Genomic DNA, 24,097 nt, shown 5'->3' on the forward strand with positions numbered 1-24,097 from the left:
AGAAAATCACGACCTAATCACCCTAATGGCGATGATATACTGATACGGCCTTTGGTATCGACACCACCAATTCATGGCTCGATCCGCCCTCCTCTTACATGCACTGACAATGCTGACAAACCAACAGTTGTTCTTATATAATCCTCTCTCTAGACTCTTATTAATATACGTGTTAATTTCCTACAAATACTTGTTTTTTTTTACCCAAACTTTTAAAAGTTTACTGAGCACTTCTTGCTGTTGTTGAAAGCTAGCTTAGCAGTTATCTGAACTGTTAGCATGGATGCTCATAGCTTGCTTTCGGCGTCTTAACATGTTTAGCCTTGTCCTCCAGTGATAAGGGTACTTGATGTTAATACTTAAGATACTAATACATTTTACCGTAATGGAGGTGATTATTAATAGCTTATGGGAGTGGTTCCACACTGTGTATGGAGACATACTGTAAATACCTGCGAGTTTGTAAGCCGGGGGAGTAAAAATAAATAAAGACACTCAGTCAGTGGGGATCGGCATTAATCAGCAATGGTGACTACATACTTTTACATGAAAATCGGTGGTCAGTCGGTCGGCACATCCCTAACATTCCCACTTACGGACAATTTAGAGCGTGGGTCTCAAACACGCGGCCCGCACCTTAATGTGAAAATGTAAGGTTGGTATGGTCCACGAGTTTTATACGAATGACACTTTACAGCGTCATACTTGTATACCCTGGGTTTTTCCGTGAGACCCCCAATCGTCAGTGCCTTTCCAGGGGTAATCATTTGACCAAATGTCATGTCACCCTATCAGCCTTTGACGTACTCTTCAACTTGCACAAACAGCGTGACAGCTCAGCCTCATGTTGAATTCAGATTCTGTAGACTAGGGGTGCCCACACTTTTTCTGCAGGCGAGCTACTTTTCAATTGACCAACTCGAGGGGATCTACCTCATTTATATATATCATTTATATTTATTTATTTATGAAAGAGACATTTTTGTAAACAAGTTAAATGTGTTTAATGATAATACAAGCATGTGTAACACATATAGATGTCTTTCTTTCACAAAGACAAGAATATAAGTTGGTGTATTACCTGATTCTGATGACTTGCATTGATTGGAATCAGACAGTAATGATGATAATGCCCACATTTTCAAATGGAGGAGAAAAAAAGTTGTCCTTTCTGTACAATACCACATGAAAGTGGTTGGTTTTTGGCATCTAATTCATCCAGCTTCCATACACTTTACAAGAAAAACACTGGCGGCAAATTCCGTAGCTTGCTTGATTGACATTCACGGCACCCGAGGGTCTTGTGAGATGACGCTGGCTGCTGCCAGTTCATTATTATGAAAAAATGACAGAGAGGAAGGCGAGAAACACTTTTTATTTCAACAGACTTTCGCGCCGTCCCTTCCGTCAAAACTCTAAAGGCCGACTGCACATTTCCTATCTTCACAATAAAAGCCCTGCTTCATGCTGCCTGCGCTAACAAAATAAGAGTCTCAGAAAGCTGGCGTGCACAAGTGATGTGCACGCCAGCTTTCTGAGGGATCGCTTGTGCACGCCAGTTTTCCGAGACTCTGTATTTAGTTAGCGCCGGCAGCATGAAGCAGGGCTTTTATTGTGAAGATAGGAAATGTGCAGTCGGCCTTTAGAGTTTTGACGGAAGGGACGGCGCGAAAGTCTGTTGAAATAAAAAGTGTTTCTCGCCTTCCTCTCGGTCATATTTTCATAATAATGATCTTGCAGCAGCCAGCGTCATCTCACAAGACCCTCCGGTACCGTGAATGTCATTTAAGTGACGTCTTGGTGAAGATTGATGATCACTCATTTTTAGGTCTATTTTTTTTAAAAGCCTGGCTGGAGATCGACTGACACACCCCCCGCGGTCGACTGGTAGCTCGCGATCGCCGTAATGGGCACCCCTGCTGTAGACGCACTAAGCGACTGCAAGACAAAGTTGATTAACAGCCACACAGGTCACACTGAGGGTGGCTGTATAAACAACTTTACCACTGTGACAAATATGCGCCACACTGTGAACCCACACCAAACAAGAATGACAAACACATTTTGGGAGAACATTCGCACTACAGATGCGCGGATAGGCAATTATATCATCCGCATCACCAAAGTCGTCATCCACCCGAACTAACATTTTATCAGGACCGTACCCGCCCGCCAACCGCCCACTGAAATATATCAGAGGTTGGCCGCCTTTACCACTCACAGAGCCATTTACACCTGTTTCACGGAGTAATGATAACAATTGGAGCCGCTAACGTTCTCGCGACTATCCAATAGCGTTCATCCTGATGACAAGAATCGGCAACATGTTGTGTGCAGCTTCCCCAATCACACGTACAAGATTGAAAACCATACTGGGTGATACAGAGTACACTGATGGTTGTGATATAAACAACTTTAACACTTACTATTATGCGCCACGCTGTGAAGCCACACAATACAAGATTGACAAACACATTTCGGGAGAACATCCTCACAGTAACACAACATAAACGCAACACAACAAATACCAAGAATCCTTTGTATCCGTGACAAAACCTGAATGTATTTTACAACCCCGCGCCCCCAACCCCGCCCACCTTACGGACGCACGGGGGACTGACAAGCAGATCTTACATGTTGTAGAAGGCGACAAAGCCAATAGTTTCATAGCACGCCCTAATACTTATTATCTGGGTGACTGCCGGCAGTCATTCAAGAGAATAATAGCGCCTCCTATTGTCTTTTTCGCTTTGTTACACGGGTCTTAAATGGCTCTTTGAATGGCAAAGAATACCGATCCAAGAACCATGTATATCAAATATCTCCGGATGGTTCAACCGCCACCCGCCCGAATCTAATTAAAATCTATTTTTTCATCATGTCAACCGCCCCGACCCGTGGTTTATCCGCAGACTCCGCGGATGAGACCGCAAACCGCGCATCTCTAATTCGCACCTTAACACAACATAAACACAACAAAACAAATACCCAGAATCCTATGCAGCCCTAACTCTTCCGGGCTACAATATACACCCCTGCCCTGCCCCAAACCCAACCCCTATTGTAGCCCGGATTAGTTAGGGTTGCATTGGATTCTGGGTATTTGTTCTGTTGTGTTTATGTTGTGTTACGGTGCGGATGTTCTCCTATAGTGTGTTTGGTGTGGGTTCACAGTGTGGTGCATATTTGTAACAGTGATAAAGTTGTTTATACGGCCACCCTCAGTGTGACCTGTATGGCTGTTGACCAAGTATGTCTTGCAGTCACTTCCGTGGATCTGCTGGAGCTTCATACGACACTGGTTGTATGGTGGAAAAGCGGACGAGACGGCAAGTTGTAGAGGACGCTAAAGGCAGTGCCATTACGGCACGCCCATAATATTGTTGTCCGGGTGAATACCGGGAGAAGGATTGCCATAGGAGATTGTCGGAATGGGCACTGGCACTGATATTCGGGTGTTTCTCGGAAAGATCGCGAGAGTTGGCAAGTGTGTTGCTAGGGCGGGGGAGGCTTTCACAGAAGGTGAAGTCATTAAAAAGTGCATGTTAGATTTTTGAGGAGCCAGATGAGGTGGTTCGGGCATCTGGTCCGGATGCCACCCGAACGCCTCTTTAGGGAGGTGTTTAGGGCACGTCCAACCGGTAGGAGGCCACGGGGAAGACCCAGGACACGTTGGGAAGAGTATGTCTCCCGGCTGGCCTGGGAACGCCTCGGGATCCCCCGGGAAGAGCTAGACGAAGTGGCTGGGGAAAGGGAAGTCTGGGCTTCCCTGCTTAGGCTGCTGCCCCCGCGACCCGACCTCGGATAAGCGGAAGAAGATGGATGGGTGTTAGATTTTTTGAAGAAATCTTTTCTTGCGGCCCAGCCTCACCCAGTTTCTGCATCCAGTGGCCCCAGGGTAAATTGAGTTTGAGACCCCTGATTTAAAGTGTTAAATATGCATGTGTGTGGGATGTCAGGGAATGTACCGGGAGAAAACCCCACAAAAGCACATGGAGAACATGCAAAGTCTACACAGAGATGAACATCAATATCTTGACTACCGTATTTTTCGGACTATAAGGCGCACTTAAAAGCCTTTCATTTTCTCAAAAATCTACAGTGCGCCTTATAACTTGGTGCACCCAATGTACGCAATAATTCTGGTCGTGGATACCGACCTCAAAGCAATTTTATTTGGTACATGACCCCCATAAGGGACAAGCGGTAGAAAATGGATGGATGGATGTAATGATAAGTGTGACCAGTAGATGGCTGTCACACATAAGAGATAGGTGTAGATTGCAAGATGACACTTATAAACAATAACACAATTTTAAATGTTCCATTGAGAAGATAGAACATCACACACGGCGCTCAAAAGTCTGTCAAAACGTTTAAGTACGACTTTGAAAAGCCATGAACCCACACCGCTTGATAGATTGTGAACATACGAGTATTCCCATGGTGTGTGTATAAGGACCGCTAAATGGCAGACATATTATCTGCCGTTTTGTTTCAGAATATTATTGAAAAACAACTTTTCATACCTTCTGGGATCTGCATAAGTCCTGAAACTTTGCGCCCGTCCGCCACTGTAGTCTGTGGCGACGCCGTAGCCAACAAGCGTCTTGATTTTCTCTATCTTGTTATGTTGCATTCATCCTCTGCTGTTGCCATTTCAAATATGAAGCAGCGTAAAGTTGTGACTTGTATCTCGCTATGTTTGGATAATTCACCCATGGAACTTTAGTAATTAGAAAGTTCCGGTCGGACGGTTTTTCACTGGACACATTTCTAGTGGATGATGAGATGCTGCTCCGGTGTTGTTCGTAGTTTGTTGCATTTTTGTTGGGTTTCGCCTGATTGTAAAATGTGTCGATCGAGAAGGGGTGTGACGTTATTTTATTTTAACGTACACTTTGGGTGTCTCATTCAGAAAACATTTTTTTATTTCATTCCGTTTAAGGTGGCTGTCACGTCAAAATTCTTCCCCCCTACAAAAACCTTCCCGCCGGAAGACATTTGGCGTGACAGCCCCTCTAATGCCCGAAGGACCCCAATGAGGGTGTGATAATACCAAGTTATATGACTCTTAAGGGTTACAGCTGCAAAATTAGCAAATCAAAAATAACTTGAAATGTTAGCATGCTGGAATGCTAATATTTTTTCCTCACCGTTATTTTTTCACCAATGACAATCAGCCAATTATAATGCTTTTAAAACAGGCAGCTGTGCGGGCTGCTTTTACCAAGTCATATGACTCTTAAGGGTTACAGCTGCAAAATTAGCGCAACAAAAACAGCTTGAAAGGTTAGCATGCTAGAATGCTAATATATTTTTCCTCACCGTTATTTTTTCACCAATGACAATCAGCCAATTATAATGCTTTTAAAACAGGCAGCTGTGTGGGCTGCTTTAAGGTCCTTCCACCCTCATTGGGGTCCTTCAGGCATTAGAGGGGCTGTCATGCCAAATGTCTTCCGGGCGGAAGGTTTTTGTAGGGGGGAAGAAATTTGGCGTGACAGCCCCTCTAATGCCTGAAGGACCCCAATGAGGGCGTGATAATACCAAGTTATATGACTCTTAAGGGTTACAGCTGCAAAATTAGCGAAGCAAAAATAGCTTGAAAGGTTAGCATGCTAATATTTTTTCCTCACCGTTATTTTTTCACCAATGACAATCAGCCAATTATAATGCTTTTAAAACAGGCAGCTGTGTGGGCTGCTTTAAGCAAGTTATATGACTCTTAAGGGTTACAGCTGCAAAATTAGCGAAGCAAAAATAGCTTGAAAGGTTAGCATGCTGGAATGCTAATATTTTTTTCCTCACCGTTATTTTTCACCTATGACAATCAGCCAATTATAATGCTTTTAAAACAGGCAGCTGCGTGGGCTGCTTTAAGGTCCTTCCACCCTCATTGGGGTCCTTCAGGCATTAGAGGGGCTGTCACGCCAAATGTTTTCCGGGGGGAAGGTTTTTGTAGGGGGGGAGAAATTTGGCGTGACAGCCCCTCTAATGCCTGAAGGACCCCAATGAGGGCGTGATAATACCAAGTTATATGACTCTTAAGGGTTACAGCTGCAAAATTAGCGAAGCAAAAATAGCTTGAAAGGTTAGCATGCTAATATTTTTTCCTCACCGTTGTTTTTCACCAATGACAATCAGCCAATTATAATGCTTTTAAAACAGGCAGCTGTGTGGGCTGCTTTAAGCAAGTTATATGACTCTTAAGGGTTACAGCTGCAAAATTAGCAAAGCAAAAATAGCTTGAAATGTTAGCATGCTGGAATGCTAATATTTTTTTCCTCACCGCTATTTTTCACCAATGACAATCAGCCAATTATAATGCTTTTAAAACAGGCAGCTGTGTGGGCTGCTTTAAGCAAGTTATATGACTCTTAAGGGTTACAGCTACAAAATTAGCGAAGCAAAAATAGCTTGAAAGGTTAGCATGCTGGAATGCTAATATTTTTTTCCTCACTGTTATTTTTCACTGACAATCAGCCAATTATAATGCTTTTAAAACAGGCAGCTGTGTGGGCTGCTTTAAGCAAGTTATATGACTCTTAAGGGTTACAGCTACAAAATTAGCGAAGCAAAAATAGCTTGAAAGGTTAGCATGCTGGAATGCTAATATTTTTTTCCTCACCGTTATTTTTCACCAATGACAATCAGCCAATTATAATGCTTTTAAAACAGGCAGCTGTGTGGGCTGCTTTAAGCAAGTTATATGACTCTTAAGGGTTACAGCTACAAAATTAGCGAAGCAAAAATAGCTTGAAAGGTTAGCATGCTGGAATGCTAATATTTTTTTCCTCACCGTTATTTTTCACCAATGACAATCAGCCAATTATAATGCTTTTAAAACAGGCAGCTGTGTGGGCTGCTTTAAGCAAGTTATATGACTCTTAAGGGTTACAGCTACAAAATTAGCGAAGCAAAAATAGCTTGAAAGGTTAGCATGCTGGAATGCTAATATTTTTTTCCTCACCGTTATTTTTCCACCAATGACAATCAGCCGGTTACGATGCTTTTAAAACAGGCAGCTGTGTGGGCTGCTTTAAGCAAGTTATATGACTCTTAAGGGTTACAGCTACAAAATTAGCGAAGCAAAAATAGCTTGAAAGGTTAGCATGCTGGAATGCTAATATTTTTTTCCTCACCGTTATTTTTCCACCAATGACAATCAGCCAATTATAATGCTTTTAAAACAGGCAGCTGTGTGGGCTGCTTTAAGCAAGTTATATGACTCTTAAGGGTTACAGCTGCAAAATTAGCGCAACAAAAATAGCTTGAAAGGTTAGCATGCTGGAATGCTAATATTTTTTTCCTCACCGTTATTTTTCACCAATGACAATCAGCCAATTATAATGCTTTTAAAACAGGCAGCTGTGTGGGCTGCTTTAAGCAAGTCATATGACTCTTAAGGGTTACAGCTGCAAAATTAGCGCAACAAAAATAGCTTGAAAGGTTAGCATGCTGGAATGCTAATATTTTTTCACCAATGACAATCAGCCGGTTATGATGCTTTTAAAACAGGCAGCTGTGTGGGCTGCTTTAAGGTCCTTCATGCATTAGAGGGGCTGTCACGGGGAAAGGTTTTTGTAGGGGGGAAGAAATTTGGCGTGACACGGTCTATCTCTATCTGTGTTGACCCTGTGATGAGGTGGCGACTTGTCCAGGGTGTACCCCGCCTTCCGCCCGATTCTAGCTGAGATAGGCGCCAGCGCCCCCCGCGACCCCAAAAGGGAATAAGCGGTAGAAAATGGATGGATGGATGGAAATCGCCCTGTCCAGAGCAGCCTGTTCCTCCACTTCTCTACTGCAGTGATGTGCAGGACTGGTAGACAGCAGAGGATCACTTGGACAAACTACAATCCTGCCTCTGCCCCGGAGGAGAAGGTTTAGGGCTCCCAAACAAAGTCTACAAGCCCAACACGAAGGGGTAATAGTCGTAAATAAAGTTAATGCCCTCTTGCTGTGATGTCCTGTGTGGCTGGAAGGTGATGTAATGATGTGTGACATCCGGGCATCCAATAACACCGCAGCTTCGCTCAAGCCTTCGCTTCAGACGTGATTGTGATTCCGTGTCGTCGCTGGCGAGAGACGGCTGTTCGCCCACGGTGTTCGGGCGGCGACATCAAAGTAGTATCAACGTCTCCCAACAGCTCGCCAGGAGACAAGTCTTTCCAAGTTGGCAGCTAACATAAAATGACTCGGTTGTGTAATTTCACACTGGGTGATTGGGCAGAGACCCCAGAGACCCAAGTTTTGTTGTATCAAAGCAATTACAAAGTCAGTTTTCTATAATGTCCAGTTTTAATGACCATATAGAACTAGAGTGTCACTCAATAGAGCCGCACTTCAGCCAACGCCCGACTGTTAAGAACATTGAAAAAAAGGAAACTTTGTCTTCGTCCATCTGTTAGTTTGCAGAACACGTCCTAGTTCTCGGAGGATGCCAGACGGAGGTTCTAATAGGATCGTGAGGATGGAACCTTCTAATGACTCCAACTATAAGGAAAAGATTCTGCGCCATTACCCAGTTCCACACCAGAATGGAACTGGTTTGCCACCGCTCTACAACATTTGGTAGACATTTGTTTTGTGGGTAAAAAAAATGGACAATGAAACTTATGGTGGCCAGAGGTTTTTGTAAAGTACTCATGATGGAACCATACCACTGATTTCCTGTCCGATTCGATACCAGGTGTCAAATCCCCAGCTGTTGCATCGTTATCATCTTCTAATGCGGTCACTTGGTCAAAAAGCTACAGCAAAATCAGCTATTTTAGGTCACATCATCACAGATCATTTTAGGCCACATAATCACAGATCATTTTAGGCCACATAATCACAGTACATTTTAGGCCACATCATCACATATCATTTTAGGCCACTTCATCACCAAACATTTTAGGCCACATCATCACAAATCGTTTTAGGCCACGTAATCACAGATCATTTTAGGCCACATCACAGATCATTTTAGTCCACATAATCACAGTACATTTTAGGCCACGTCATCACAGATCATTTTAGGCCACATCACAGATCATTTTAGTCCACATAATCACAGATCATTTTAGGCCACGTCATCACAGATCATTTTAGGCCACATCACAGATCATTTTAGTCCACATAATCACAGATCATTTTAGGCCACGTCATCACAGATCATTTTAGGCCACATAATCACAGTACATTTTAGGCCACGTCATCACAGATCATTTTAGGCCACGTCATCACAGATCATTTTAGGCCACATCACAGATCATTTTAGTCCACATAATCACAGTACATTTTAGGCCACGTCATCACAGATCATTTTAGGCCACATCATCACAGATCATTTTAGGCCACATAATCACAGTACATTTTAGGCCACGTCATCACAGATCATTTTAGGCCACGTCATCACAGATCATTTTAGGCCACTTCATCACAGATCATTTTAGGCCACATCATCACAGATCGTTTTAGGCCACATCATCACACATCATTTTAGGCCACATCATCACAGATTGTTTTAGGCCACATCATCACAGATCATTTTAGGCCACTTCATCACAGATCATTTTAGGCCACATAATCGCAGATCATTTTAGGCCACTTCATCACAGATCATTTTAGGCCACATCATCACACATCATTTTAGGCCACATCATCACAGATCATTTTAGGCCACATCATCACAGATCATTTTAGGCCACGTCACCACAAATCATTTTAGGCCACATCATCACAGATCGTTTTAGGCCACATAATCACAGATCATTTTAGGCCACATAATCACAGATCATTTTAGGCCACATAATCACAGATCATTTTAGGCCACATCATCACAGATCATTTTAGGCCAAATCATCACAGATCATTTAGGCCACATCATCACAGATCATTTTAGGCCACATCATCACAGATCATTTTAGGCCACATCATCACGATTATTTTAGGCCACTTCATTACAGATTATTTTAGGCCACATTATCACAGATCATTTTAGGCCACATCATCATCACAGATCATTTTAGGCCACATCATCACAGATCATTTTAGGCCACATATAACAGATCATTTTAGGCCACATAATCACAGGTCAGTTTAGGTCATGTCATCACAGATCATTTCAGCCACATCGTCACAGATCATTTTAGGCCACAGCATCACAGCTCGTTTTAGATCCACATCATCACGGATCATTTTAGGCCACATCACCACAGATCATTTTAGGCCACATCATCGCAGATCATTTTAGGCCACATCGTCACAGGTCGTTTTAGGCCACATCATCACAGGTCGTTTTAGGCCAAATCATCACAGATAATTTTAGGCCACATAATCACACATCATTTTAGGCCACTTCATCACAGATCATTTTAGGCCACATCCTCACAGATCATTTTAGGCCACATCATCACAGATCATTTTAGGCCACATCATCACAGATCGTTTTAGGCCACTTCATCACAGATCATTTTAGGCCACAACATCACAGATCATTTTAGGCCACATGATCACACATCATTTTAGGCCACATCATCATAGATCATTTTAGGCCACGTCATCACAAATAATTTTAGGCCACATCATCACACATAATTTTAGGCCACATCATCACACATAATTTTAGGCCACATCATCACACATAATTTTAGGCCACATCATCACAGATCATTTTAGGCCACATCATCACAGATCATTTTAGGCCACTTCATCACAGATCGTTTCAGCCACATCGTCACAGATCATTTTAGGCCACTTATAACAGTTCATTATAGGCCACATAATCACAGATCATTTTAGGCCACTTAATCACAGATCATTTTAGTCCACATCATCACAGATCATTTTAGGCCACTTCATCGCAGATCATTTTAGGCCACATCATCATGGATCATTTTAGGCCACATCTTCATGGATCATTTTAGGCCACATCATCATAAAATTCAGGCTGATATCGGCAATGCGATCTGATACAAATACTTTGTGCAAATTAACTTTACCTAAAGATGTGTATTTCAAGTATTCACATTCAAAATATACACAAAAGTTTAGTTATTTAGTTGACTAAATAATTTAATGATACATTATTTTGATTTAATTAATTGAAAAATTACAACAACCATAATAAACCCTTAAATGTTTCACATTAATTTTTTTTTTACAGGACGATTTTTTAACACTCATTTATGCAATTCACAATCATGTAATATAACTACAAATTTTAACGGGCCTGCTATCTATGCCCGGAACCTCTGCCCGGGGGTCACCTGAAGCCGCTGTACCTATTAGATGGTGCCGAGTTTTAGGTATAACTGTACAAAATGAGCCAGAGAGCTCACATGCTTAGTGCTATCACTTAGCATGTGTGCTAACGATAACATGATAACAGTCAGCATGTTTCATATACCAAGTTATGTGACACTTACCTTCTGGTACCTGCTGATCTGTATTTGGGATCTGCATAAATCCTGAAAATGTGCGCGTGTCCGCCTTTGTAGTCCATATTGACACCGTAGTCGATAAGCTTCTTCTTTTTCTCTATCTTCTTGTTATGTGACATTCATACTCCACTGTTGCCATTTCTAATATAAAGTAGTGTAAAGTTCTTACTTATATCCGTCCATAAACTCGCCTTGAAAGCGCTAAAACATACCGGTGTAGTGAGTTTACATTATTCATCCAAGGAACTTTACTTATTAAAGAGTTCCGGTCGGACAGTTTTTCAAGGGACACTTTTCCTGCCTTGTTGTTGTTGCACTAGTGAGCCACGTATAAGAAGATGCTGCTTCGTTATTGATTTAAGTAAAGATTGAATGTCTTTAAAACAGTTAGCTCCATCTTTTGACACTTTTTCCACTCTCGTCCTTGCACGCTACACCGCTACAAGAAAATGACGGAGAAAAGACGCTGCCAAAATAAGACCGCCCACAAAAGGGCGCATCCTGAAGCGATTGTCAGAAAGCAGCTTGAAGATGGCCTGTAAAATATAATCTATGCAACATGTTGACCAAAGAACTACCATTACATGTTATGCAGACCACAAGGAAGTGTTTACAATTAGAAAAAAAAAAAAAAAATCCTTTGTGGCGTCTTATAATCCGTTGCGCCTTTTTTATTAAAATAGACCTGACTAGACTCACTCATCGGCAGCGCCCCTTTCCATCCGGTGCGCCCTATGGTCCTAAAAATACGGTATTCAGTACTGTTAGGGTTACTTAGCTGCAATTAAGGTATGTACCCAAAGCAATATAAGTGTAAATATGAGCATTCCCTGGGATCTATCAATCAACCCGACGTTATTTATATAGCACTTTTCAGGCTGAGGTAAGATGCAACCTGAAGTTCTTTTCAGAAAGAAGAAAAACAAGGAAGAGGAGACGAAAACCCACATACAAAAACAAAACAGGCAGGAAAAAATTTAAAATGTACGTCGTCCACAAAAACATACCATAAAATATACGGAAAAATAAAATAAGATTAACACATTATTGATAACATAACATTGAGAGAAAAATAGTAGTAATAATAGCAAAGAATGACAGAAAATAACACAATTAAAAGAAATTATAATAAAAAAATCAATAACATAAAAAGGGTTTAAAGGCCTACTGAAAGCCACTACTAGCGACCACGCAGTCTGATAGTTTATATATCAATGATGAAATATTAACATTGCAACACATGCCAATACGGCCTTTTTAGTTTACTAAATTACAATTTTAAATTTCCCGTGGAGTTTCTTGTTGAAAACGTCGCGGAATGATTATTAGCGCAGCACCATTTGTGGCTAAAAGTCGTCTCTTTTCATCGCGCAATTTAACAGCTTTTGCTAATAAAAAAGCCTTCCCTGTGCCGGAAGTAGCAGACGATGTGCGCGTGAGCTCCTCACATCTGAACATTGTTTACAATCATAGCCAGCAGCAGCTAGGGCTATTCGGACCGAAAAGCGACAATTTCCCCATTAATTTGAGCGAGGATGAACGATTCGTGGATGAGGAAGTTTAGAGTGAAAAACTAGAGAAAAACAAAAAAAGGCGAGGGCAGTGAGAACGATTCAGATGTTGTTAGACATATCCATCCATCCATCCATCCATCCATCCATCCATCCATCATCTTTCGCTTATCCGAGGTCGGGTCGCGGGGGCAACAGCCTAAGCAGGGAAACCCAGACTTCCCTCTCCCCAGCCACTTCGTCTAGATCTTCCCGGGGGATCCCGAGGCGTTCCCAGGCCAGCCGGGAGACATACTTCCACCAGTCGATCTCACGATCCACTCTTCCCTCACTCGTGAACAAGACTCCTAGGTACTTGAACTCCTCCACTTGGGGCAGGGTCTCCTCCCCAACCCGGAGATGGCATTCCACCCTTTTCCGGGCGAGAACCATGTACTCGGACTTGGAGGTGCTGATTCTCATTCCGGTCGCTTCACACTCGGCTGCAAACCGATCCAGTGAGAGCTGAAGATCCCGGCCAGATGAAGCCATCAGGACCACATCATCTGCAAAAAGCAGAGACCTAATCCTGCGGCCACCAAACCGGAACCCCCTCAACGCCCTGACTGCGCCTAGAAATTCTGTCCATAAAAGTTATGAACAGAATGGGTGACAAAGGACAGCCTCTGCAGAGTCCAACCCTCACTGGAAATGTGTCCGACTTACCACCGGCAATGCGGACCACGCTCTGGCACTGATCATACAGGGAGCGGACCGCCACAATAAGACAGTCCGATACCCCATACTCTCTGAGCACTCCCCACAGGACTTCCCGAGGGACACGGTCGAATGCCTTCTCCAAGTCCACAAAGCACATGTAGACTGGTTGGGCAAACTCCCATGCACCCTCAAGAACCCTGCCCAGAGTATAGAGCTGGTCCACAGTTCCAGGACCAGGACGAAAACCACACTGTCCCTCCTGAATCCGAGGTTCGACTATCCGGCGTAGCCTCCTCTCCAGTACACCTGAATAAACCTTACTGGTTATTGTTAGACACATTTACTAGGATAATTCTGGGAAATCCCTTATCTTTCTATTGTGTTGCTAGTGTTTTAGTGAGATTAAATAGTACCTGATAGTCGGAGGGGTGTGTCCACGGGTGTCTTGAGGCCAGACTCTGAGGGAAGTCGACGGCAGCTGCATGGACGGCGCAAGCTCAGCTGATCTCCGGTAAAAGGCGACTTTTTACCACAATTTCCACACCGAAACCTGCCGGTTGACAAGTGGTCGGGAACCATGTTCGGTTGACCGCTCTGATCCATAGTAAAGCTTCACCTCCGGGAATTTTAAAGAAGGAATCACCGTGTGTTTGTGTGGCTAAAGGCTAAAGCTTCCCACCTCCATCTTTCTACTTTGACTTCTCCATTATTAATTGAACAAATTGCAAAAGATTCAGCAACACAGATGTCCAGAATACTGTGTAACTGCGCCATGAAAAGAGACGACTTTTAACCGCAAATGGTGCTGCGCTAATATGTCCTCTACAACCCGTGACGTCACGTGCAAGCGTCATCATTCCGCGACGTTTTCAACAAGAAACTCCGCGGGAAATTTAAAATTGTAATTTAGTAAACTAAAGCGGCCGTATTGGCATGTGTTGCAATGTTAATATTTCATCATTGATATATAAACTATCAGACTGTGTGGTCGCTAGTAGTGGCTTTCAGTAGGCCTTTAAAAACCAGACTGGCAGAGTTTTCTACTGGGGTTGTTTTAAAAATCATTCGCGGGTTTCTCATCACATAATTTCAGCTCTAGTTTTTTACATCCATGCATCAGTTTGATACTTTCCATGCTTGCTGTGATGATTTCAAGCAGCATCTCACATTATCAGCAAACTAAACCGCATCCAAAAGTCTAATAGAGGATTTTCCTGGGCACAGGAAAACACTGAACGTTGAAAAGGTTAGCGTTTAGTCCATGGGTGTCAAACTCAAATTTGGCCCGCCGTGTAATTTCATTTGGCCCTTGAGGTAATATCAAATTAAGATTAGAGCTGGCCCGCCGGTATTATACAGCGGAGATGCCTCTGTAACACTGTATTCACCACTGATACTCACACTTGCAAACCCTCACGATTTTACCTGGAGACTCCTAAAGTTCAGTGCCCCTCCCGAAAATCTCCCTGGGCAACCATTCTTCCGCATTTCTCCCGATTTCCACCCGGACAACAATATTGGGGGCGTGCCTTGAAGGCACTGCCTTTAGCGCCCTCTAATCACATAATACATGCGGCTTTAACACACACAAGTGAATGCAAGGCATACTTGATCAACAGCCATAAGGGTCACCCTGAGGGTGGCCGTATAAACAACTTTAACATTTTTTACAAATATGCACCACACTGTGAAGCCACACCAATCAAGAATGACAAACACATTTTGGGAGAACATCCGCACCCTAGCACGACATAAACACAACAGAAGAATTAAAGCTGCAAGCAGCGTTGGTCGGGTCCGCCTTTGGCTGCTGCCCCCGAGACCCACGGCCGGATAAGCGTTAGAAGACACCTTGGAGCCACTATTTTGAGAATCTAATGCATTGGGAAAGTAATGTATTGAAGTGAAAATATCAAACTTCCTGTTGATTTTTGCTAAAGTATGTTAATTATTAAAATGTAGGTCCAAGTGAGACCTACATAGTGTTGTTTGTTTCATGTCTCTTTGACATTCCTACCGGAAGTTACAAGCAGTTTTGTCTGTGTTTTCTTCCTAGGAGCAGTTTTTCCGTGTTGTATTCCTAGGGGGGCGGTGGAGCGCAATTTTGAGTTTTGAGGTTAGGTTTTTTCATCAGATCTCAATTTTTGCCAGACCTGATGTGTGTGTCAAGTTTGGTGAGTTTAGAAGCATTTTAAGGGGGTCAAATAACAGCTCAAAGAGGCAAAAATGACATTTTTTAGGAGACTTTGCACAGGGGTTCTTTGAATGCGCGTAAAATCAAAACCTGAGATATTATCAAAACTCTGTTCTATACTTTTAATCAGAAGGGTTCAATCTCTTTCCTGTGCGAGTTTGAAGCCAAAATAACAAACGCACTCAGAGAAGATAATGTTTGAAGAAAGGTGACCGGTTTTCACAAAACTTTTGTTTTGAAGGGGGGATTGCAAACTTCCTGTTGATTTTTGTTGGGGGTTGTCAATCAATCTATGAAATGTAGGTCTAAGCGAGACCTACATAGAGGTTTTTGTTTCATGTCTCTCCGACATTCTTACCGGAAGTTACAAGCAGTTTTGTCTGTGTTTTCTTCCTAGGAGCAGTTTTTTCAGTGTCTTATTCAAAAATAGCGCTAGAGCGCAATTTTGAGTTTTGGGGTTTGGTTTTTTTCATTAGATCGCAATATTCGCCAGTCCTTATGTGTGCGCCAAGTTTGTTGACTTTTGAAGCATTTTAAAGGGGACAAATTACAGCGCAAAGAGGCAAAAATTGCATTTTTTGCAAAAATTTTATTTTGAAGGGGTTTTTGCCAACTTCCTGTAGATTTTTGCTGAAAGAAGTGAGTGTATGAAAATTGGGTCTAAGTCAGACCTACATAGGAGTTTTTGTTTCATGTCGCTATGACATTCCTAACAGAAGTTACATGCAGTTTTTTCTGTAATTTTTTCCTAGGGGGCGCTAGAGCGCAATTTTCATTTTGGGGGATTGGTTGCGTAATATGTTGGGAAGGTTTGCTATACGACGTGTGTGTCAAATTTGGTGAGTTTTGAAGCATGTTAAGGGGGTCAAATTACAGCGCGTAGGTGCGGAATAATAATAAAACACAGCAGTTTCAATAGGGTCCTTGGCCCATGGACTGGTGCGTTTTATTATTATTCCGCACCTACGCGCTGTAATTTGACCCCCTTAACATGCTTCAAAACTCACCAAATTTTACACACACGTCGGTCTGGCATGCCTTCCCAACTTATTAGGCAGCCCAAAAATGCAATTTTTGCCTCTTTGCGCTGTAATTTGACCCCTTTAAAATGCTTCAAAAGTCACCAAACTTGGCGCACACATAAGGACTGGCGAATATTGCGATCTAATGAAAAAACCAAACCCCAAAACTCAAAATTGTGCTCTAGCGCTATTTTTAAATAAAACACTGAAAAAACTGCTCCTAGTAAGAAAACACAGACAAAATTGCTTGTAACTTCCGGTAAGAATGTCGGAGGGACATGAAACAAAAACCTCTATGTAGGTCTCGCTTAGACCTACATTTCATAGATTGACAACCCCCAACAAAAATCAACAGGAAGTTTGCAATCCCCCCTTCAAAACAAAAGTTTTGTAAAAACCGGTCACCTTTCTTCAAACATTATCTCCTCTGAGTGCGTTTGTTGTTTTGGCTTCAAACTCGCACAGGAGAGAGAGAGATTGAACCCTTCTGATTAAAAGTATAGAACAGAGTTTTGATAAGTTCTCAGGTTTTGATTTTACGCGCCTTCAAAGAACCCCTGTGCAAAGTCTCCTAAAAAATGTCATTTTTGCCTCTTTGAGCTGTTATTTGACCCCCTTAAAATGCTTCTAAACTCACCAAACTTGACACACACATCAGGTCTGGCAAAAATTGCGATCTGATGAAAAAACCTAACCTCAAAACTCAAAATTGCGCTCTACCGCCCTCCTAGGAATACAACACGGACAAACTGCTCCTAGGAAGAAAACACAGCCAAAACTGCTTGTAACTTCCGGTAAGAATGTCAAAGAGACATGAAACAAAAAACACTATGTAGGTCTCACTTAGACCTACATTTTAATAATTAACATACTTTAGCAAAAATCAACAGGAAGTTTGATATTTTCACTTCAATACAACAACTGCATTACTTTCACAATGCATTAGATTCTCAAAATAGTGGCTCCAAGGCGTCTTCAAACGCTTATCCGGCCGTGGGTCTCGGGGGCAGCAGCCAAAGGCGCACCCGACCAACGCTGCTTGCAGCTTTAATTCTTCTGTTGTGTTTATGTCGTGCCTGGGTGCGGATGTTCTCCCGAAATGTGTTTGCCATTCTTGTTTGGTGTGGCTTCACAGTGTGGCGCATATTTGTAACAGTGCTAAAGTTGTTTATACGGCCACCCTCAGTGTGACCCTTATGGCTGTTGATCAAGTAAGCCTTGCATTCACTTGTGTGTGTTAAAGCCGCATGTATTATGTGACTGGGCCGGCACGTTGTTTGTATGGCGGAAAAATATTGTGGCTCCAAGGCGTCTTCTAACGCTTATCCGGCCGTGGGTCTCGGGGGCAGCAGCCAAAGGCGGACCCGACCAACGCTGCTTGCAGTTTCAATTATAATTTGAAACTTGATTTTGCATGTGACTATAAAGTTATATAAGCTTTGCTTGTTTGATATTCAATGCAAAACTTGTTTGGGTCCCTATTAAAAGGTTAATTTGTTCAACCGCGGCCCAGAACTTTGTTCAGTTTTAAATTTTGGCCCACTCTGTATTTGAGTTTGACACCCCTGCTTTAGTCCCTCGTTTTTTTTTTTTTTTAATGCAGACTGCAGTGGGGTGGGGGGGGGGGAGACAGTGATCAGCACGCAGTGGTCGAGACATCTGCCTGCTGGTGTCTATTCACTCCGGGGCAAAGCAGACTTCCGTAATGGCGTGCGAGGCAGCAGCTGCCACGGCAACTGAACAGCCTGAAGGTCAGCTTTTCCCCTCACGACTCAGTGACAGCTGACTTAAAGGTCATTTGGTCACAATGTGTTAACGGCAAACTTTCGCCGAAGGGGGGGTCGGAATGACCAGCAGCAAAGCTCTGTGACTCACCGCCTGCGTCGGAGTTGCGGGAACACCCCGCGACTGTCCACCGGAATCAAATGTATTTAAGCTACTGGAGGCACAACGTATCTTTACACATCTTTAATCTCTCTGTATCATCTTCCTCCCCCCAGAGGCGAAAATCACGCTATGCAGAGCTTGACTTTGAGGTAATTTTAGTCTCTTTGATTCATTCAAGAAGCTTCGATATGTCTCTTAACTGCTATGCTTGCACACGTTTTATTATTCACTGTTTGCAGTGTGCAGATTAGACTAGAAGTGGGGGGGGGGGGGGGGGGGGGGTTCATTCATGCTGTTTCCCTGGCGTAACGTCCAATGTCCCTGTGCAGAAGATTATGCACACCCGGAAACGCCACCAGGACATGTTTCAGGACCTGAGCAGGAAGATTCCCAGTGCAGACAAGGATAGAGAGTCTCCACCTGTTGATGCCACCAAAAGATGGAGCCTGTCCTCAGCCGGCAGCGACAAGACCAACATGAGTGTAAAGAGTTTAACTTTATTCTGTTCTGCAACCCCCTCCCTCAACCCCTATTTCTAATGTTTTCCTTTCACCTAACATTAGGGATGTAACCCATCCATCCATCCATCATCTTCCGCTTATCCGAGGTCGGGTTGCGGGGGCAGCAGCCTAAGCAGGGAAGCCCAGACTTCCCTCTCCCCAGCCACTTCGTCTAGCTCTTCCCGGGGGATCCCGAGGCGTTCCCAGGCCAGCCGGGAGACATAGTCTTCCCAACGTGTCCTGGGTCTTCCCCGTGGCCTCCTACCGGTTGGACGTGCCCTAAACACCTTCCCAACATATTAAGCAACCAATCCCCCAAAATGAAAATTGCGCTCTAGCGCCCCCTAGGAAAAAATTACAGCCAAAACTGCATGTAACTTCTGTTAGGAATGTCATAGCGACATGAAACAAAAACTCCTATGTAGGTCTGACTTAGTCCCAATTTTCATACACTCACTTCTTTCGGCAAAAATCTACAGGAAGTTGGCAAAAACCCCTTCAAAATAAAATGTTCGCAAAAAATGCCATTTTTGCCTCTTTGCGCTGTAATTTGACCCCTTTAAAATGCTTCCGCTTATCCGAGGTTGGGTCGCGGGGGCAGCAGCCTAAGCAGGGAAACCCAGACTTCCCTCTCCCCAGCCACTTCGTCTAGCTCTTCCCGGGGGATCCCGAGGCGTTCCCAGGCCAGCCGGGAGACATAGTCTTCCCAACGTGTCCTGGGTCTTCCCCGTGGCCTCCTACCGGTTGGACGTGCCCTAAACACCTCCCTAGGGAGGCGTTCGGGTGGCATCCTGACCAGATGCCCGAACCACCTCATCTGGCTCCTCTCGATGTGGAGGAGCAGCGGCTTTACTTTGAGTTCCTCCCGGATGGCAGAGCTTCTCACCCTATCTCTAAGGAAGAGACCCAAACTCATTTGGGCCGCTTGTACCCGTGATCTTATCCTTTCGGTCATGACCCAAAGCTCATGACCATAGGTGAGGATGGGAACGTAGATCGACCGGTAAATTGAGAGCTTTGCCTTCCGGCTCAGCTCCTTCTTCACCACAACGGATCGGTACAACGTCCGCATTACTGAAGACGCCGCACCGATCCGCCTGTCGATCTCACGATCCACTCTTCCCCCACTCGTGAACAAGACTCCTAGGTACTTGAACTCCTCCACTTGGGGCAGGGTCTCCTCCCCAACCCGGAGATGGTACTCCACCCTTTTCCGGGCGAGAACCATGGACTCGGACCTAACATTAGGGATGTAACGGTACACCAAAAATTTTGGTTCGGTACGTACCTCGGTTTAGAGGTCACGGTTCGGTTAATTTTCAGTACAGTAAGAAAACAACAAAATATAAATGTTTTGGTTATTTATTTACCAAATTTGTAAACAATGGCTTGATGCTTTTAACATTGAGAACGCTGATATCATTCTTCACGTTAATCCACATTAAACTGCCTCAAGTTGTTGCTTAGATGAAATAAAATGACACAACTTTTCTTCTACATATAAAAAGTGCATCATTAAACAGTTTCAAGTCAACTCATCATGCATAATTTATTACAGCATTTGGGAAGCCTGTGTGTTGATTTTTATTATGTAAATGTTATATTTGTATCAACATGTAATAGCAGGGACCCTGCCACTCAAAACTAGGCTGCTACATTACTAATGATTAATGTAACTATAGCTGAAAAATAGTACAATAGCAATAGGAGAGACTATTCATTCCTGAACACCATGGAGTTCATGTAGGCTTTATGATGCACTTACATTATTATATACAGAAACTCTTCATTTAACATAATGTCCTTTTTTGCTCCTTGAACACACCTCAATCAACACTGTCCGTAACACACACACACCGCAAACGTTACGCTAAAAGCTAACTAGCCTTCACCTAAAGCCAGGACAGCGAGTGAGCTTTGTTTCTAGAAGGTCAACGGGCTCATATTGACGTTCAGAAAGTAGTTGACTTGGAAGTGTTTAGTATAATTTCTCTCCAAGGTTCTCATAGTCATCATTGTCACCGACGTCCCACTGGGTGTGAGTTTTCCTTGCCCTTATGTGGGCCTACCGAGGATGTCGTAATGGTTTGTGCAGCCCTTTGAGACACTAGTGATTTAGGGCTATATAAGTAAACACTGATTGATTGATTGATATTACAGTATGTTAGATCTACTATGGACTGGACTCTCACAATATTATGATCGATCCACTATGGACTGGACTCTCCCTATTACAGTATGTCAGACCCACTATGGACTGGACTTTCACTATTTTGTTGGATCCACTATGGACTGGACTTTCACAATATTATGTCAGACCCACTCTACGTCCATGGCATCCGGTCTCCCCTAGAGGGCGTGGGGCGTTACCCACATCTGTGGTCCTCTCCAAGGTTCCTCATAGTCATTCTCATCGACGTCCCACTGAGTTGTGAGTTTTTCCTTGCCCTCATGTGGGCGCTGATCCGCGGATGGCGTTGTGGCTTGTGCAGCCCTTTGAGACAGTTGTGATTTAGGGCTATATAAATAAACATTGATTGATTGATTGATATAATTTGGGGAGAGTCCATTGCTCCCCTGCTAAACACCTATCTGCTCGACGCTGAAGCACTGACTAGATGCGCTCTGAATACGCACTGCTGATTGGCTTGTTATTGCTACTGTTGTAACCAATCAGATGGTTGTGTGGGTGGGACAATGCTGGGTGCTGTGTAGGAGACAGAGGCAGAACGGAGCGGAGCAGCTTGTTAAGACTTTAGCATAGGCGGCTAATTCATATGTTCGTGTGGAACTCATTCGCACCTAACCGGAAACCCCGTACCGAAACAGTTCAATACAAATACACGTACCGTTACACCCCTACCTAACATTTAAATCCAAAACGTGCCCGTGTCGGACCCAATCAGCTGCAGTCGTGCACAGGGCCGTACTCAATGCTAGATCCTCCTACACAAGAAAGGGGGTTCATACGGCCCCATTCGTCGCGGTTTACCTGACACATGAAACGTGATGAATTAGGGCAGGGGTAGGGAACCCATGGCTCTAAAGCCAGATGTGGATCTTTTGATGACTGCATCTGGCTCTCAGATAAATCTTAGCTGACATTGCTTAACACGATAAGTATTGAATAATTCCGCGGGTAATCACGATGTTAAAAATAACGTTCAAAATATAAAACATTCTCTGCATTTTAATCCATCCATCCGTTTACTAGAAATAACAAAGTTATTAAAAAGAATTAGAGACTTATTATACTCTAAAAATGTTGGTCTTACTTAAAAATGCACGCATTTAGTTGTATTTAGTGGTCACGGTGGGAGAGGGGTTAGTTCGTCTGCCTCACAATACGAAGGTCCTGCAGTCCTGGGTTCAAATCCAAGCTCAGGATCTTTCTGTGTGGAGTTTGCATGTTCTCCCCGTGAATGCGTGGGTTCCCTCCGGGTACTCCGGCTTCCTCCCACTTCCAAAGACATGCACCTGGGGATAGGTTGATTGGCAACACTAAATTGGCCCTAGTGTGTGAATGTTGTCTATCTGTGTTGGCCCTGTGATGAGGTGGCGACTTGTCCAGGGTGTACCCCGCCTTCCGCCCGATTGTAGCTGAGATAGGCGCCAGCGCCCCCCGCCACCCCAAAAAGGGAATACGCGGTAGAAAATGGATGGATGGATGGTAAAAAATATGATATGGCTCTCACGGAAATACATTTTAAAATATTTGGCTTTCATGGCTATCTCAGCCAAAAAGGTTCCCGACCCCTGAATTAGGGGTTTGCATTGTCTACCGCAGGGGTCACCAACCTTTTTGCAACCAAGAGCTACTTCTTGGGTACTGATTAATGCAAAGGGCTACCAGTTTGATACACACTTAATTAAATTGCCAGAAATAGCCAATTTGCTCAATTTACCTTTAATATATATATATATATATATATATATATATATATATATATATATATATATATATATATATGTATATATATATATATATATATATATATATGTATATGTGTATATATATATATATGTATATATATATATGTGTATATATATATATATGTATATATATATATGTGTATATATATATATATGTATATATATATATGTGTATATATATATATATGTATATATATATATATGTGTATATATATATATATGTATATATATATATGTGTATATATATATATGTATATGTATATATGTATATATATATGTATATATATATGTATATATGTATATATATATATATATATATATGTATATATATGTATATATATATATATATATATATACATATATATGTATATATATATGTATACTGCCGAAAGTTTTTTTGTAGAGAATAAATAATGAAAAAAAACACTTAATTGAACGGTTTCAAAGAGGAGAAAACACCAAAAAAAATTAAAATTAAATTTTGAAACAATTTCGACTCTTTAAAATTCAAAATTCAACCGAAAAAAATTAAGAGAAAAACTAGCTAATTCGAATCTTAATTTTAGAATTTTGATGACATGTTTTAAATAGGTTAAAATCCAATCTGCACTTTGTTAGAATATATAACAAATTGGACCAAGCTATATTTCTAACAAAGACAAATCATTATTTCTTCTAGATTTTCCAGAACAAAATTTTTAAAAGAAATTAAAAGACTTTGAAATAAGATTTAAATTTGATTCTACAGATTTTCTAGATTTGCCAGAATTTTTATTTTTTATTTTAATCATAATAAGTTTGAAGAAATATTTCACAAATATTCTTCGTCGAAAAAACGGATGCTAAAATGAAGAATTAAATTAAAATGTATTTATTATTCTTTATAATAAAAAAAATAAATTTACTTGAACATTGATTTAAA

The 24,097-nt window shown here is 42.4% G+C and overlaps 1 protein-coding gene across 6 annotated transcripts in view; it reads left to right on the top strand.

The window, feature by feature from the left end:
- Positions 1-24,097, top strand: part of adgrb1a (adhesion G protein-coupled receptor B1a) — a 468,831-nt gene that overhangs the window by 431,208 nt on the left and 13,526 nt on the right. For 4 of the 6 annotated variants that reach the window (XM_061914951.1, XM_061914947.1, XM_061914952.1 and 1 more), the window contains 2 exons: positions 18,856-18,891; positions 19,072-19,224. The exons of 1 other annotated variant lie outside the window; for it this stretch is intronic. In XM_061914951.1, the coding sequence (XP_061770935.1) occupies positions 18,856-18,891; positions 19,072-19,224 (189 nt within the window). The remainder of the gene's footprint in view (positions 1-18,855; positions 18,892-19,071; positions 19,225-24,097) is intronic. One more of the 6 variants, XM_061914950.1, reaches the window with a different exon arrangement.

The sequence above is a fragment of the Nerophis ophidion genome, linkage group LG11 (assembly GCF_033978795.1).
Source record: "Nerophis ophidion isolate RoL-2023_Sa linkage group LG11, RoL_Noph_v1.0, whole genome shotgun sequence".
NCBI classification, from domain to species: Eukaryota; Metazoa; Chordata; class Actinopteri; order Syngnathiformes; family Syngnathidae; genus Nerophis; species Nerophis ophidion.